At 39.9% G+C, this 17,582-nt stretch overlaps 2 protein-coding genes across 5 annotated transcripts in view; one reads left to right on the top strand and one right to left on the bottom strand.

The window, feature by feature from the left end:
* The first annotated feature begins 260 nt into the window (after positions 1-260).
* Positions 261-17,353, top strand: VDAC3 (voltage dependent anion channel 3). Its single transcript, XM_083368353.1, has 10 exons — positions 261-309; positions 8,473-8,590; positions 9,425-9,496; positions 10,105-10,154; positions 11,958-12,110; positions 12,956-13,008; positions 13,354-13,581; positions 14,412-14,562; positions 15,087-15,144; positions 16,185-17,353. Exons 2-10 carry the CDS (start codon positions 8,563-8,565, stop codon positions 16,274-16,276), a joined length of 885 nt encoding a protein of 294 aa, XP_083224479.1. The 5' UTR covers positions 261-309; positions 8,473-8,562; the 3' UTR covers positions 16,277-17,353.
* IKBKB (inhibitor of nuclear factor kappa B kinase subunit beta) overlaps positions 10,211-17,582 on the bottom strand; it is a 41,035-nt gene continuing 33,663 nt past the window's right edge. Inside the window, exons 22-24 of one of the 4 annotated variants that reach the window (XR_014493146.1) lie at positions 15,197-15,371; positions 14,623-14,707; positions 10,211-10,340 (exon numbers count right to left, since the gene is read on the bottom strand). The gene's annotated coding sequence lies outside the window, so the exon portion shown is untranslated. Of the gene's footprint in view, positions 10,341-14,622; positions 14,708-15,196; positions 15,372-16,558; positions 16,692-17,582 lie in introns of those variants that run through there. The other 3 variants (XR_014493147.1, XR_014493148.1, XR_014493149.1) reach the window with 3 other exon arrangements.

The following is a 17,582-nucleotide window of genomic DNA, read 5'->3' as shown; positions in this document are numbered from 1 at the left end:
CTTTCCCCCCCCCCCCGCCCTCGCCCCCCCTCCCCCCCCGCGTCAATTAAACCGAGCGGAGGAAACCCTCCATTTGAAGTTGAAACCGTAGGCCCAGCGCGCCTGCGCGGCGAAAAGGCTGCGCGGAACCCGCGCGAGACCGACGGCGCTTAGTAAGATCCGATGCGCCTGCGCCCCGGAGGCTGCGTTCGGCGAAGGGCGTGGCCAAAGCCGGGCCTCGAGCGTTACGCCTGCGCGCTGCGCGGACACGAAGGAGAGACCTTCGGCTTGACAAGGAGGGACGGTCGGGCGGCGGCGGCACAGGCTGAGGTGCGGCCGGTGGGCCAGTGAGGCGGCTTGACAAGGAGCGGGGCGGGAGAGCCGGCTCCCCTTGGCTTGGCGGGAAGGACGTCACCCATCTCCCGCTCCCAGGGGCAGCCGGAGGCTGGGGAAGCTGTAGGGGAGGCGAAGGCCTCGAGGGCTTCGATGGGGCTGAGGGCTCTGGGGGGGGTGTGTGTGTGGGGAAACGCCTCTCTTGTGGCAATTGCTACTCTGGGTCAAAGCCGGACTTAGCCCCTTATCTCGGTTGGCCACGTGGGAGCGGTTGTGGGGGGGGACGAGGGGCAAGGGGTGTGTGTGGGGGGCCGTTTCTGGAGCCCGAATCGGGGAGACATTATGAGCCCCTTAGCCAGCGCCCCTCCCCCCTCCACGTGCTGAGGCTGCCTCCCCTGCAGGTGGTGGAGCTGGAGTTGCCACTAAGCCTCTCCACTTGGTCCAGCGGTGGAAGATGCTGGCTGAGCCCCCAGCACTGAAGGGTGGGCGACGGAGGAGGAGGAGGAGGAGGAAGAAGAAGCTGTGTTGGATACGTAATGGGCCCCTTGGCTTCTTTGTAAAAACGATAAAAGCGGGATATAAATAAATGAAACGAAGCGGGATAGATAGGAAGGAGGAGGAGGAAGGTGTGTTGGATACGTGATGGCCCCCTTGGCTTCTTTGTAAAAACAATAAAAGCGGGATATAAATAAATGAAACGAAGCGGGATAGATAGGAAGGAGGAGGAGGAAGGTGTGTTGGATACGTGATGGGCCCCCTTGGCTTCTTTGTAAAAACAATAAAAGCGGGATATAAATAAATGAAACGAAGCGGGATGTTAGATGTGTTCGCCGCCACCTTGGGTTATTTGTAAGGAAAAGTGGGATGGCAAATCAAATCAAAAGCCAGTCCAAAGCGGGATTGCTAAGCCAAAAACTCAACACATGACACCTCCCCTTTGAGGGCTGGGGGGTGGGGTGGAGGGAGACTTCATGCATCCCATGAAGTCACAATGGGCATTGTTTACTTTGGCCTGGCAGGCCTGCTCATAAGCCATTTTGGTTTCTCAACCTTGGGGTTTGGTTCAGCATGTTGAGGGCCTAGGCTGCCATGGAGGGGCAGCAGGGAGGGAGCAAAGTCATCTCTGTGCAAGATGGGTAGGTTCCAAAGCCAATTCTTCAGATGTGTTTGTTAGGAATTGCAGTTCTGACATGTCTGGGAAAGGATTGGTGGTAATATTGGATTAGAATTGGAGAGGCTTGGGCTGAAAATGAGACAGGAGATGGAGTGTGCTGATCATAATCGGAGAGACTAGATTGAGGTTCAGTCCCTTGCATAGCAAAGAGACCCACTGAGCAACCCGCAGGAAGTCTTTTTGAGCCTAGCCTTTCTGACAAGGGTGGCTCTACAGATCAACACTGGAGGGACCAATATAGTGACTTGGCTTCTTGGCAAGAAAGGTAAGGTAGCAGAATATAATAAATACAGCTATGGAAAGGCTATATTGATTGCCTCTTTTAAGTTTTAAAACATAGAATTTAAGGCGTCTTAAATTAGGCCAGATGTCTGTCCATCTAACTCAGTTTAATGTAGAATTTCCCAACTTGATGCCATCTGGGCTAGCAGATTGGGCCACTACCCTGACCTCAACTAGCATGACTGTTGGGCGATTGTGCTTGGTTTATTTTTTAATCTGAACTTTCAGACAGATATGGTAAGATAAAAACATTTGAAGAATGTCTGCTCCAAGCAGCAGGTGACCAGCATGCTTATGTAAACTAGTTTATGGTCATTTTTAAAGAGGACTTAGTGGGAAGGTGGTATAAATAATATTTGAATTACTTTCTTCAAAATAGCTTTTGAGTGGCATGTATTCATAATATTTATAAAGTGACCCAAATGGATTCATGACTCTGATGGCATACATTAAATAAAATCCCAAAGAAAATACTATATTGCAAAAAAAAAAGCCATACGACATCAAGAACATAAATCAAGAAACCCATATAAGCAACATACAACCAGGACTTCCCAATTCTGTACTCCCATAAGATTGTCTCATCCATTATTTTAGTTTAAGGGGGTGGGGGGTCAAAGCCCCATTTTAAAATCTTGAAGGCTTACAAGTTTCAGGCCATAAAGAGCTTTTTGGTTGAATAGAAATCTCGTTATTTATCACATGCATATTTTGCCTTTTTATCAGGAGCTCAAGAACTAAGTACTCCCCAATCTATCCATCACCTTATGTCATTCTCACTTTGGTCAAATATTTTGAAATTTGAAAATGAAGAATGAATTGGAGCATGGGTGTCAAACTTGATCACGTCACATGACGTATCATGACGTATTGTAACGTTTTGCCTTTGCGGAGCAAGTTGGGCATGGCCTGCACGTGACTCATCCGGCCCGCAGGCCACCCCTGAATAGAGCATGCAATAATGCCTTCTCCCTTATCCCTAATTAGGTCACATGGGGAATTACAAGTATTGTGAAGTCAGCAGTGATGTCACAATCCACCAATGAAAAAATGTTTGAAAATACTGGCTACCTTGGTATTCCAATACATCTTTTGAAAACAAACTTAAAACATGGCTAAAAGATGGAAAATTGTGTTCTCAACATATTCAAAAAAGTGTTCTTGTCCTTTGTCTAGTTCACCTCTTGCAATATATTCTAAGGCTTCTATTAAATTATATGAGACAGTATTTGATGATACATGTATTGTACCAAGTATATAGAGTGCTTCAGCTTTAATACCTGAGCTATTTTGAATCAGCAGATGGGTTGTATCTAGGAATACCTACACAAATTCTTCTTTATTTAGAGTCATGTGAACATAAATCATATATATGCATATTTATTTTGCTGGCTCAGGAATTCTGAGAGTTGAAATCCATCTTAATGTTGCCAGAGCTGAAAAACATTGTTCTAGTAAACGCAACTAAATTTACCTTTGTTTGCATTTTTGTACTTAACCTGTTGTGTAAATTCACCTGTTTGATTATGCTACTTTGTGGTTCATCTAGGTCAGGGCTGTCAAACTTGCAACGTCATGTGACGTGTTGCGATGTATCATGACTTTTTTGTCATTAGCGGCAATGGGGTGGGCACGGTTTCACCATGATGCATCCGGCCCATGGGCCGGCAGTTTGACATCCCTGAACTAGGTTATTAAAGTGATTTATTTATAGTACATTATAGGAAGCTTGGGCTAAAACTGCCCTCATACTTGTTACATCAATTCAAAGGGGAATTTACTGGTGCCTCAAAGAAGTAGATTCTTTTGCTAAAATAGGAAGTAACTCACTTCCAGTGTTTCCTTTCAAAACAATTGAATGATGAGTTGAAACAACTTAGTTTAAAAGTTCCTAATAGTTACAGCTTGCAGTTGGCTGGATTACCATGCCTCAACTTAACTAGGTATATATTAATACCAGATATTAATTTTGTAAGGGCTTTTATTTGAATTTTTTGTTACCCCCTTATGGAAATGCTGTGCTGCAGTAGCAGGCTGAAAGAGCAGTCTGAGCTCACCTTACAATGTTGTTAGTCACAGAAACATATAAGCTTGTTGCAGGCACTGCTTTTGAAAATCAGTAAGCTGCTGATCTTGTAGTTCATACCATGAACCAACATCTGGTAAGACTGAACTACGTGGTATAGTTTCATTTGAGCACAGCATCAGTGCAAGAATGAATTTTGCTTTCTTACACAAAGTTCATGTTTTTCCCTACTAGCAATCTTAGTAGAAGCTATTCAGACAAAGTAAGCACATGCAGGGGGAAAAATGGAGTAGGGTATTATTTGGAATGCCCTTTGCAAAAACTTCATGAATGAGACAAACAGCATAACGTATAAATTAGAAAGTGATGCTCTGAATTCAAAATGGAGAATGTTCCTGAATTGTATCATTGAAGTAATGACTTAGCAACACAGTCTATTTTTTATATGAAAGTCTGTCAGTCATTGTCCTCCTGCATCATTGCAGGTTTCTAATCTAAACATTCTCCAATTTTTGCATTAAAGTTGCCAGTAATTATTAGTACATCTTTATTTAATACTTGATCTGCTATTTGTTGTAGTATTCTACAGAATTCATCCACAATTTCTCCAGTATCTTTGTGCGTACACCTATGTAATTGTGAAATTGAGTATCTGTCCATAAATCTGATTATTCTGTACTAACTGAGTTATATTCCATTATAAAAGTATGTTCTGGAATTTTAATTGTAATTCTGTGCCATTTTTTTCTCGAGTTCATTATCTATATTCATTCTGAATTTGTCTGATGGAAATGTCCCATTCTTGTCCATTTTAGTTGATTTATTCCTAATATTTTGTCCAGTCTGTATCATTTCCATTTTAACAATAATCGTATTTCCATGTTCCCAGCTTGAATGCTTTGAGTAAGTTCTGAGTTTTTCTTCCAGGTACAGTGTAACAATTCAGTATAAAAGCAAACGGACTTCACAGAATTGTTGATCCAGTCATGTTATACTACCTATTTTGTATTTTCCAGGTAGCCAAATGGTTACGTCCAAACGTGTATGTATGTGTCTCATCAATTAGCAACTTGATAGTCTTTTGTATTGAGCTTCTTTCCATGAATTTTCTTGGCATATGTGAAGAATTCATTTGCTATTGCTTTCTTCCTTGCAGTGCCTCAGCTGATAGAGTTGCTGTAAATTCACTTGTGGTGGCCTGGTTATAAGCCCATCCAGTGCATTTCATCTAGGTCAGGGGTGTCAAACTGCCAGCCCGCGGGCCGGATGCATCATGGCAAAACCATGTCCACCCCATTGCCGGCAATGGCAAAAACGTCGTGATATGTCGCGTCACGTGACGTTGAGAGTTTGATAACCCTTATCTAGGTGCTGTGCCTTGCAGCCTCGGTGTTGGCTTTTTCTCATGATTCAGAGATGGCAGTTGCATCCCAGATCTGTGTCAAGGCTGCTAACATCAGATGTTCTTGCTTTGACAACATGTGGAGAGGCAGCTTTGCTTCTTTAAAACCTGAGTGTTAAGTTACTTTTAGAGTTAGGATTAGTTGATGCTGGGGGGAGTGGGAAGAATGTCTCTCAAGGCTGTTTTGAAATAAGCTAAGAATTTGGCGGGCTGTTAAACAGGAGGGAAAGCTTACAATTCAAACTAATTGGAGAATGTGATTTATGACGGTTAATTAAAGGGAGGAACTGTGCTTTGATACTGTGTGCTTAGGGGAGGGGAATACAGATATCGGCGTTACCATGTACCTGCCGAAGCTATGCTCTTTTGATTAAAGACTCCTTAAGGTAAACAATGCCTCCAGGTTCTTTGAAGAATTGCATCTGTTGGAACCATGACATTCTGTTTTTGAATAGAATTCCTTTTGTATTCTTTCACCTGAGAAATGATATAATTGAAGGGTAGTTGAAACTGACGCATTTTTGTAATAGTGTAGATTCTAACTATGGAAATTGCATTAGATGTTTGTTCCCCTCTCCCAAATCGGATTTCTTGGCCAAGCAAAAAACCCAAAAACAAATTCTATTTGCAATCCCTGATACTAGAAGTGATTTGGGGGTGGGGAAGAGAAGAGAGAGAGATGAGAATAGCTTGTCCATACTTACACCCAGTCTGTACGCAAGATACGCTTGGTCCTGTTTATTTTTTATAGTGAAGTATTTTATCTAAAGGGACACGGTGGCTCAGTGGGTTAGGACGCTGAGCTTGGCGATCAGAAGGTCGGCAGTTTGGCGGGTCAAATCCCAAGTGCTGTGTAACAGAGTGAGTGCCTGTTACTCGTCCCAGCTTCTGCCAACCTAGCAGTTCGAAAGCACGTTAAAAAAATGCAAGTAGAAAAATAGGGACCACTACGGTGGGAAGGGAACAGCGTTCCATGCGCCTTTGACATCTAGTCATGCCGGCCAGATGACCACGGAGATGTCCTCGGACAAACGCTGACTCTTCGGCTTTGAAACGGAGATGAACGCCGGCCCCTAGAGTTGGAAACGACTAGCACGCATGTGCAGAGGAACCTTTACCTTTACCTATTTTATCTAAGCAGCAAATGGTATGAGCGAGGACAGAACTGAAAAAGATTATAAGAACTAGACAGCGGAAGGTGTGCATGTCATAGATACAAAGGAAAGTAGAAGAATATTTGTGTGTAATTTTGCCGAATGATGTATATTTTGGAACAATCATTGTGACAAGAATTAATGTGAAGAACAGTAAGGCTTAGTCTGAATCTCCGTTTTTTTAAACAGGTCTGCAAGTTTGGGGAATCATTAACTTGCAGAGACTAGTAAACGGTAAGGTTAGGAACAGATGGGATGACTGAATGGGAGCGTGCTGCTTTTGCTGAGCTACCTATTCTTCGCTTATCACCTCTCATTACATTCTGTATGGAAGCTTATTCAGAGTTGTATCCTATCAATAGTCTTTCTGATGGGCAGCCCAAAATAGCAGATTTCTTTCCTTACAAGTTCTCAACAAATGTATTAAAACGAGTGTGACTTTTTATTTTTATTTAAAAAAAAAACCTGCTCAACATCTGTCCCAGTACTATCCATTTTGCCAACATTCAGATGGAAAGTATATTCTGGTGGAAGCCTGCATCTGTGATACATTTTAGAACCCCCTGACATTGGTGTGCTTTCTTAATGTACAGGTGCATCCCTCAAATATACACAGTCTCGTGCTTAGAAATATGCAGAATTTGCTATCACATAGTTCTGACTCTGGAACAGATTGTTACAACTTCAAAACAAGCCCGTTCCAAGTGTCCAGTAATGTGGTCTGACTTCAAACTAGATCCACCTAGGTCAGGGGTCAGCAACCTGAAACAGTGAAAGAGCCACTCGGAACCGGTTCCCTCACAGAAGGAAAAACTGGGAGCCGCAAAAAATGTGTGCACATGCGCGTACATGCACACATGTGCAGAACAGGGTTTGACTGAAGAGTGGAGACAAGGCGAGATATGCACCTACCCTGCATATTTGAATTGATTGGTTGAATGTTTTTAGTCCCACTTTTTTTGGGGGGGGACTGCACATGGCAGAGGACTGGGAGCCGCAGGAGATGGCTGAAAGAGAGCCGCGGGTTGCAGACCTGTGACCTAGGTGTTCCAGAAGTGGAACCCTTCAAGGTCACACTATTATTGGAACACTTGGAATGTCCCTTTGTATAGTCTGATCCGGCTCTCAGAACATGGTTTTTTCATCAGGCCTGGGGATGCCTTGACAGCAGGGAGACCGCACAACATGTAACATTCTGATTTGAACTTGGTTTTAATAATAATGTAATTGTTTTAATTGATTTTATAATATGTGTAAATCATTGGCTTTATTGTATGCTACTCAGAGTCACTTTGGGTGAGAGAAGTGGTCATCTACATTTCATTAAATAAATAAGTGTCATGTTTTGCGTGACACTGCTCTCCATACATATTGTCCATGATGGCTTCCTACATATTTGGAGGAGTGCTTGCTTACTCTTTGGAATTTTGTTTGGGATAAAGCCAGTAAGTAGTGTTTGTCACTTTTCACATCCAGAATCTTTAAGATAGAAGGAATGTAGATTTGAATTCATATACCAAAGGCAAATACGCATTTTTCAGAGAAACTGGGATACCTAGTCAACAAATAATGGTACAGTATGAGAAAGTATATCTAGCACTTAACAAAATGCTGATTCTGATTCTCATAGAAGTTGGTGTCACTGAAAATAATATTTTAAAATAGTATGTTGCCGGCATACTCAAATGTCTTTTGAGGTTAATCAAAACTGTTCACCAAGAAATTCTTTTAACTTACTGGGACTTAAAAAGATGGATGCCAAAAGAATTGTGTGAACTATGTTTAGACTGAGAAATGGAAACTGATTTAGAGTCACACTGGAATATTGTGGTCCAATAAAACTGAGATCTGAATCTCCCTGGTATTAAATATAATGCTGCATCAGGTGTATCATCTTGGCCTGCATTAGATCCCCTTTATTAGAAAAGTATTCTAACTGTACATCAAAGGAATTAAATTTGGGATTAGGGGTTCAGAATTTTAAGAATATTAAACGTACAGTACATTTATTTTTTTTAAAAAAATGGTAAACTTGGATTATGAGTAAAAAATTATTGCAGTCTCTCGCAAGTGCTAGTTATTCTAATGGTAACACTTTTTTCTTCTCTTCCATACTTGACAGGTATACTTAAAAGAGGAGTGTCCTTCTGTAGATTCACAGTGAGAAGTAAATGATTTAGGAGCTCAACTGTGAAATACAGAGTCTGCAACCATGTTCGCCTGTCCCCCTAGAGTCTCAGGTAGATCTCTTTCTTGTTCTCTATAAATGTCTACATAAATATGCGTATTCTTAAAGACGTTCAAAAGTTTAAATAATTAGAAACCAAGAGTCCTGAGGTGGTGTTAATAAGAAAATTACTCTTTGATCTTGCCTTTTGTTGAACATTTGCAAGGAGTTCTTGTTTGTCTTCTGTGGGGCCATATTAGAACTGAGTCTGGCAAGACTAAAATTCTTGTTGATCAAATTTCAGAAAAAAAACCTATTAAACTTTTGGAAAAGTTAATAGAGATAAGGTTGTTAGTGAATAGCATTTCAGTTTTGTGAGTGGAAAAACAAGGCTAAGAGATTCACATTACAAATTCGGCAACCAATTTAGCACTAATTTATTAATATAAAGAGACAGGTCCCAGTGTCCAAAAATAAACCAGGAATAAAGCAACATTTCCTCTCAAAGAAATAAAATATCCTGTTGAACTTCAGCTCTCTTTCCAACTTCTAGCTTCCCACAGGAATGGAAATTCCATATGGAGGAGTCAAGAAAGTTGGGATCAAAACATGTGAAGGATGGGCAGGAATGGAAAATTCTTGAAACGAGTCATAATGTTATTGTTGGAAGGATATAAAAGGGAGGGCCTTGGAGGAAATGTATTGCTGGAGTCTAATTCAATTGTTGGCTGTTGTGTTTTTTTAACATACAGTATGTTTCACAAGTCTTGTATCCCTGAAGGTTTGTGAATAGATTGTGAGGATGTCATCACTTGTGATATATAAAGAGTTGTGAACCACTACTGAAGTTGTGTCCACGTGTGTGCTTGAGTTATTTCTAAATCTATTGTAATCTGGCTTCTTGTAGACCCTATGAATATTCCACCAGCTTATTGTGACCTGGGGAAATCTGCTAGGGATGTATTCAACAAAGGATATGGTGAGTAATGTAATGCCCACAAACCCAATTTTGTTCTTTTCACCTTAGCCTTAGACTGGCTGTCTAGAAAAATTATATTCTGGTACTACTTATCTCTTAGGGAAATCTTTTAAGATGACTTTTAAAAAATGTTGGTTTTTATCATTGGATAACATTAAATTTGCAAGTTTTTTTGCAGTGCTCAGAACCCAAGCATGATAAAAATGTATTTTTCTAGACTTTGGTAATTGTGCGACATAAAGAGAATGTGATAGCAGGGGTTCTTGATTAATAAATAATCTTAATTTTTTTTCAGATGTCATAATTTTGAGGCAAAAATCCACAATTATTAATAAATCAGTTTCCTTAATTATATTAGCTTTTACTATAAGCATTTACATCCAACTTGCCTTCCATTTTAATAAATTCTGAAAATGGTAACTTACTCATTCCTAGTGGGGACAGATAAACCTCTAGATTTGTCCTGAGCCTGTTAAGAACTTCAGAAGAGCATGACAGGATCAGGCAAATAACTGGAATTGCTGTTGTTAAGTGACATGGTCACATTGCGTTTGTAACTATTTCAGAGAAATATATGCTGTTTATCACATCATCTATTTTAATTTTAGGGTTTGGGATGGTCAAGTTAGATTTGAAGACCAAGTCTTCCAGCGGAGTGGTAAGCAGTGACCTTATTAAATAATTTCTGTAACAAAAGGCTTCATGAAACATCCCTGAAAATCTCTGTAATACTGAAGTAGCACAAACAAATATTCGTTTTTAGAATCCGCAAATCTTACCTCTCTATCAGTGTTTTGTGACGACTTTTTCAGACCTTAATATTTTGGAGTGTGGATATAGTAACCTGCAAAGAAAGATTTTGATTGATGGCAATTTTATTGTGCATTTATCTAGTATGCTTGGAGCAATTATAGTTAAGAAAGATAAATAATTGAAGGAATATATAATATGATTGATATAATTGGAAATCCAGGTATAAATGGTAATATGTAGGATTAATCAAATTTTACTGATGGATTAACAGTGCTAATTTAATTTTTCCCCCTTTTTGCATGCAACACTTTTTGGATGTGTAATTAGCTGGTAAGAATACACTATATTCTCTTATATATGCTTTTTGTTAAGGTTTATTTATTTAGACTGTGACCCAGTCTATCTCTAAGCCATTCCCAGGGTTAAAAAAATGTGAAAAACAGGCTCTAAAGTGTTGCATTATTAAGAAGAACCATTTATATTGGAACTGTCCAAAGAATGAGAGCTTGGCATAAAATATTCACCCATATTTTATCACATCAAACTTTGCATAGTCATTGCACCATTCCCCAACCCAGTGTAAATTCTTCACCTGCTTAGAAATTCTCACTAATTTTAGAAGTGGGCTTGATTATTAGAAGCAGTCAAAGGGGCCTAAACCCTGATCAGATTAATTGTAAATGTTGCATACTTTCTGGCAGAGGGTTTTTTTTATATATATATATTGGCATCTACCACAGTGTGGAATTTCTAGTGGGGAGTTCAGTTTTTGAAATTTGTCTGGAGATGGGGGTTTGAAAATGGTTCTCCCAGTAGCTCTATGTGGCATTGGCCACCCACCAGAAGGGCTGACCACCCTCTACATCTTTGCAACACTTAAGATATATTAACCTGGAATAATGGAATTTATTTGATTTAAAAATATCATTACATGATCTAATGTATGATAGTTTTAAGTACATTCTGTTTTATTAAGGTAGGGATGGGCAGCATTTTTTCTGTTCCCCTCTGTGGAGGACTGCCTGTTGGATATGACTGAAGGAGTAGGGCACTTGCCAGAAATGTATGGAGAATATTTATCGCCTTCTCATTCTCTGACATATGCTCTTCCAAAGAGCAGGCTACTAAGGAAGGTACAAAGCGAAATCAACACTGATTTTCTTGCAAGGGAGTTTTGAAACTTAAGTCAAAGGCTCCAGAATGAAAAGAATCAGGAAAGCTTGCTGAATTAATGGACTATTAATAGTAATAGATTAATAGTAGTATGGAAAGGTATAATTTCGTCGGTGTCATGGCACACACTGAATTATAAGACCCCAGACAGGAGAAATCTATCTTGATAAGGTCCTGAAATTCAGTATAGATTATATTTATAATGCTGCCCAGGAGATATGGATCATGTTGTAGATTGGGGTGTCCAACCTTGGCAACTTTAAGATTTGTGGACTTTCAACTCCTAGAATTCCCCAGCCAACATGGCTGGTTGGAGAATTCTGAGAGTTGAAATCCCAAGTCTTAAAAAATGGCCAAGGTTGGACACCCTTGTTGTCTGAAATGGTATAGGGTTTCCTGCCTGAGCAGGGTGAACTAGAAGACCTTCAAGGTCCCTTCCAACTCTGTTATTCTGTTAGATGGAGCTTGAATTTATCAACATTGCGTGCTAACCCCCAAATATTTGCAACTTAAGAAAAATGTAATTTGTTTACAGGAATTTACTACTAGTGGCTCTTCCAACACAGACACAGGCAAAGCCTCAGGCAACCTTGAGACTAAGTATAAGTTTAAGGATTATGGACTTACATTCACTCAGAAATGGAACACCGACAACACCTTAGGCACAGAGCTCACCATGGAAGATAAGGTAAGAATGGGGAACTAGGCTAAGACACGCCTTGCATTGGGAGAAATCAGTACGATTAATACAATTAATTGCACTTAATTTATTCTATGCACAGTCCAGAATAAAATAGATTTTGTGTATTATAGAGGAGATATTTTTTAAAAAAATCATTTTCTCCCATATTTTTCCTAGAGCAGATCTTCATACTAATTTTGTACAAAATTAAAGATAATCAAAGTAACATTATGCTACGTTTTTATCCTGTTAGTGTATTTTCCTATTTTGTAAGCTGCTGTGATTGCAGCAGAGTGTATATTTGATTAGTAAATAAATAATAAATGAGCATGGGTAGCACTAGATCTGCGAAAATTCTTGGAGAATTAAAATCTGAGGATGAGCATTGGGTGGATTTTTTTCTAGTATCTAAAGATTAGGAAGAGACGTTCTGAGTGAAAATCTGAGAAAATAGTGAAACTCTTCCAAATTCCACAAGCCCCAATTTTGGGGAGATTTTAAGATGTTATCCATTATTTTGATTCAGTTAAATTTCTAGTAATTGAAGAAGTATAATTCAATATAAGTACACAGCAGTGCTGCTTGGATACTATTTGGTGTTTGAAAAGCAAATTTTCAATTTCAAACAATTGAGCTTCATGCTATAACGGTAAATGTGCCTCGTCTGTAAAACCAAAACACAACTTATAGGACACCATTGCAGGAGTCATTTCACTTCTGTGGGTTACAATTCTACTGTGATATACTGAGAGAGCAAGAAATGTGAAATAGAGGATCCTAAAACAGGACAAAAACGTAACCAAATTGTGGGAAGAAAGAACCAATGTATTCATTTCCTTTTTTCACTCCAGCTGGCTGAGGGAATGAAGATGAGTCTTGAAACCATGTTTGTACCAAATACAGGGTAAGTATTCCTCTAAAAGATCTCTCTCATTATATCCCTTCCCCACAGGATGTGGTGTAACATCCAGGCAATTTTTCTAAATCCCTCTCCTGGAACCCCAGACACTTTTGGAAAATTACCAAACTGTAAGAGATTAGATGTTCTTCTACATGTGTGTAACATGTCAATAAAATACAGTTTGGGGATTCCATAGATGCCTTCTCAAGTGTTGCCGATTGGGTTGGCAGAGCTTTGATCCTTCAAATTTAATAGAAAATGTCAATGAAACATAAGAGTGCGCTATATGCTAGACAGCCTGACTCCATTTTCTCTTCTTCTTCTTCTTCTTCACCTCTCCTTTGCCAGGAAGAAAAGTGGGAAGTTGAAGACATCTTACAAACGAGAATATATAAATTTAGGTTGTAATGTTGACATCGATCTCTCAGGACCAACCATTCATGGCTGGGCTGTTTTGGGCTATGATGGTTGGCTTGCTGGCTATCAGATGGCTTTTGACACAGCCAAATCCAAACTTTCACAGAATAATTTTGCCTTGGGTTACAAGGCAGCAGATTTCCAGCTGCATACAAATGTGTAAGTACTGATTGGAAACGAGGGGGGAGGGGGCTGAACGTGCGTCTATGTGTGTGAATGAGATGTTACAGTTGAACAGATCTCTGTCCTTAGTAGTAGGGAGTGCAGACTTCAGACTAAATAAAGTCTTACAATTCTTTTGTAATTGTCTTTATCAGTTTGATTTTGGTAGAGTAGCAGCTATTAGCTTTTTATTTTGTAATTTGAAAAAGGCCCTACATTTTGAGAATAGCTGACCGTGTCAGAGAGTGCAGACACAGCTGATTGGCTGGTTGTAGTAATGTCCGTCCTGAAGAATATATATATCTCAAGAATAAATATCTGAAGAATAAATATATATCTGAAGTATGTATGTATATGTGTGTATATATATATATATTTGTTTTCTGAGGTTTTTGCGGGTGCTTGTATGTGGATCTTTGGTCATTCGGGTTTTTCCCCGCGTAGAACTAAAGGTGTAGGAGCAACCTTTCGACGGAATCCCATCTGTCATCATCAGGCTGGCGGCCTCAGCTTCCCTCTTCTGGGAGAGGGAAGAGGGAAGCTGAAGAGGGAAGCTGAAGCCGCCAGCCTGATGATGACAGATGGGATTCCGTCGAAACGTTGCTCCTACACCTTTAGTTCTACGCGGGGAAAAAACCCGAATGACCAAAGATCCATATATAAGCCGCCCTGAGTCTTCGGAGAAGGGCGGGATATAAATGGAATTAAAATAAAATAAAAATAAATAAATATATATATAGCAGGTGGTGTGGGAGGGGGCTTGAATTGAGGCAGAATTATTTTAAGTAGGGGCAGAAGTGGTATTTCTTATGATTTGTTACCAACAGGAATGATGGCACTGAATTTGGTGGTTCAATCTACCAGAAGGTTAATGACAAGGTTGAAACAGCTGTAAGTCTTGCTTGGACTGCTGGTAGTAATAACACTCGGTTTGGCATTGCCACCAAATATCAGCTGGATGATAAAGCCTCTGTCTCGGTAAGAATTTTGCCAGTTTTCTAGAATATTATAACTATGTGTTGGTTAATGGAGTCTTACAAAAACACGTGTGAATATATCATTTGCTGATGGTAGCTTTAAGCGGGGACCTTAACCCGGGATTCATGGATAGACTTCAGAGGATCTGGAGTAGGAAAAAAATTGCAATTTTATTATCAGCAACCTCTAACAGAACTTGTATCTATTTATTTACCAATGAAATGTGGGCAAAAGTAATTTATGGCCTCTAGACTGAAAAAAAAACCCCACCCTAGTTATTTTCCAGTAGTTTTATATATGAGAACAGCAAGATTTATATCTATGGTTGTAGGAACTATTCTTTTGTCCAAGGTCACCGAAAGAATCCTTGCACAGCAAAACTTTTTATGGATAATTCTTACTAGCTTTTCCTTATCTGTAAGAAGTTAGCTCTAATTCTCAAAAAATTCAGCTTCAAAATATATGCATAAATGCTTATCCTAGGAAGAAACCCACATCATATGCTACACTTTATTTTCTTTTAGGCCAAAGTGAATAATGCCAGCCTCATTGGACTTGGTTACACTCAGACTCTCCGGCCTGGTATGTTAATGATTTGCTTTCCTGAATGCTCAACTTTTCATTTTAATAATACCATAGTTGTACAAAGCTTCTTGTGATTCTGACCATTGCCTTGCAAGTATGCAGGCAATGTTAGCTGAAATTCAGAATAGCTCAGTGGGATTCCATGTGGATCACAGGGGTGGAGCATATGAATCTGGCAAAGAACAGAACTTGTTCTAACAATCACGCCAAGCGACAGTCTTGTCCTAAGAACCGAAAGGCAATTGAAGGGACGGGAGCTAGATTAAACAAAGCTAATCCGGAGATTTCTCATGTGAAACTCCCCAGCAAATGGATAGTTTAGTTTTATTAAATTTTTATACTCAGGGCGGTGAACAGGGCATATAATAAAAATACAAAAATACAAAAGTTAAAATAGAATTAAATTAATGCCCAATAAAACAATAAATATACAAAAATTTAAAACCCTAAGTTAACTCCCCATCAGGCCAGGCCAGCTTGTTCATATAGGTGGGTCTTTAACCCGCGCCGGAAGGAGCGGAGATCCGGTGCCATCCGGAGCTCAACCGGCAGTTGATTCCACAGAGCCGGGGCGCCCACAGAGAAGGCCCTCCCCCTGGGGGCCACCAGCCGGCATTCTCTGACCGGAGGCACCCTGAGGAGGCCCTCTCTGTGGGAACGCACAGGGCGGAGGGGAGTTGACGCTGGCAGCAGGTAGTCCCCGAGGTATTCCGGACCCATGCCATGTAGGGACTTAAAGACCATCACTAAGACCTTGAACCTCACCCGGAAGACAACTGGTAACCAATGCAGCTCGCGGAGCAAAGGTGTAACATGGGAGTACCGGGAAACTCCCAAGACAACTCTCGCGGCCGCATTCTGTACCAGTTGGAGCCTCCGAGTGGTCTTCAAGGGAAGCCCCATGTAGAGAGCATTGCAGTAGTTTAACAAAAATTTAAAACCTGAGACCTACCACTCATGCTTCCTCCTGTCTTGTCTTTTTTTTTTCCTTATTCTTTATTCTGCTATATTCTCTAACAATGACATATTTCTACCAGGTGTGAAGTTGACTCTCTCAACTTTGATTGATGGCAAGAATTTCAGCACCGGCGGCCATAAAATCGGTCTGGGATTTGAGCTGGAAGCTTAATGTAGGTCTTGATGAAGTCTTAGATCTTTATTTGGAAAATGAAGGAGAAAATAAACCCCACATGTTCTGGCCTTAAACTCTTCTGTGAAACTTCAAAAAAAGCGTGAACTTGATATTCTTCCAAAGAATTGTTGTAAACCCCCCAACATTGAAGTCTGGAGAGTGCAACCTAACGAAGGGCAATACTTGAAGGAATGCATGGAAGTTGTAATGGTTGTAATGTTCCATGGAAGTTGTAATGCTACATTTCAGTTCAGTTCTTCAGTTATTTTAAAAGTGTTCCTTGGAAGACAGCATAGCATCTGGTTAAAGGAAGAATCTCCCACTTCCCGTCCTTCTGTGTTACTTCATCACATCGTGCATGTCCGACATTTCCTGACCTTTTGTAAAACTGGTCTCTGTGCTGTAGTGAAAGCTTTGGTTTTGCATCAAAATGGAAATAAATGAAATCACATTTGGAACCCAATCCTTTGTTTGATTAATGCTATTTTTAAAATCCTAAATATTCTCTTGTTTTGGGACCAAACCAGCCAAGATAGAAAAATAATTGTTGGAGGGGTTGCATGACATTTCCTCCTGTAACACACAGTTTTGCTGCCAAAGGAAACTATTTGAAACTGGTGCTCAGATAGAAAAACTAAATTCTTTGCATCAAAATGGAAATAAATGAAATCACATTTGGAACCCAATCCTTTGTTTGATTAATGCTATTTTTAAAATCCTAAATGTTCTCTTGTTTGGGACCAAACCAGCCAAGATAGAAAAATAATTGTTGGAGGGGTTGCATGACATTTCCTTCTGTAACACACAGTTTTGCTGCCAAAGGAAACTCTTTGAAACTGGTGCTCTCTCAAGTAGAAAAACTAAATTCTTTTATCTAGTTCTTGATAGAGAATAAATATAGTAGCCAGCTAAATGATCCTTTCTTCGCCACTGTAGAAAGGCATGCTGAATAGCAGCACTCACCATTCTGGATATGTTATTTTTCTCCTATTTCCCTCTCAAGGAATATCAATATCAAAATGTGTGCCTTTCAGATACTATCAATACTGCTTAACAAATAAATTAATAAAATAGCTACTGTGTCTGTTTCTGTATTAGAAATGGTAGTTTATATCCTTTGTTACAACATTTTCTTGCATTATGGTCTACTGTAAAAAAAATAATAGGAACATCCTTTACAATTGGAGAGCAGTTTTTTTTAAAACTGCTCTCTGAGGCCTGCAAAACGTGGCTTGGGAGAAAAAATCAGGCAAGATTTTAAGGCACAAAACGTTATATTTTAATAATGTATTTTAAAATGTAA

The sequence above is a fragment of the Vipera ursinii genome (genome assembly GCF_947247035.1).
Source record: "Vipera ursinii genome assembly, chromosome: 8".
In the NCBI taxonomy this organism is placed as follows: Eukaryota; Metazoa; Chordata; class Lepidosauria; order Squamata; family Viperidae; genus Vipera; species Vipera ursinii.
This window is presented reverse-complemented; position numbering and strand designations above follow the sequence as displayed.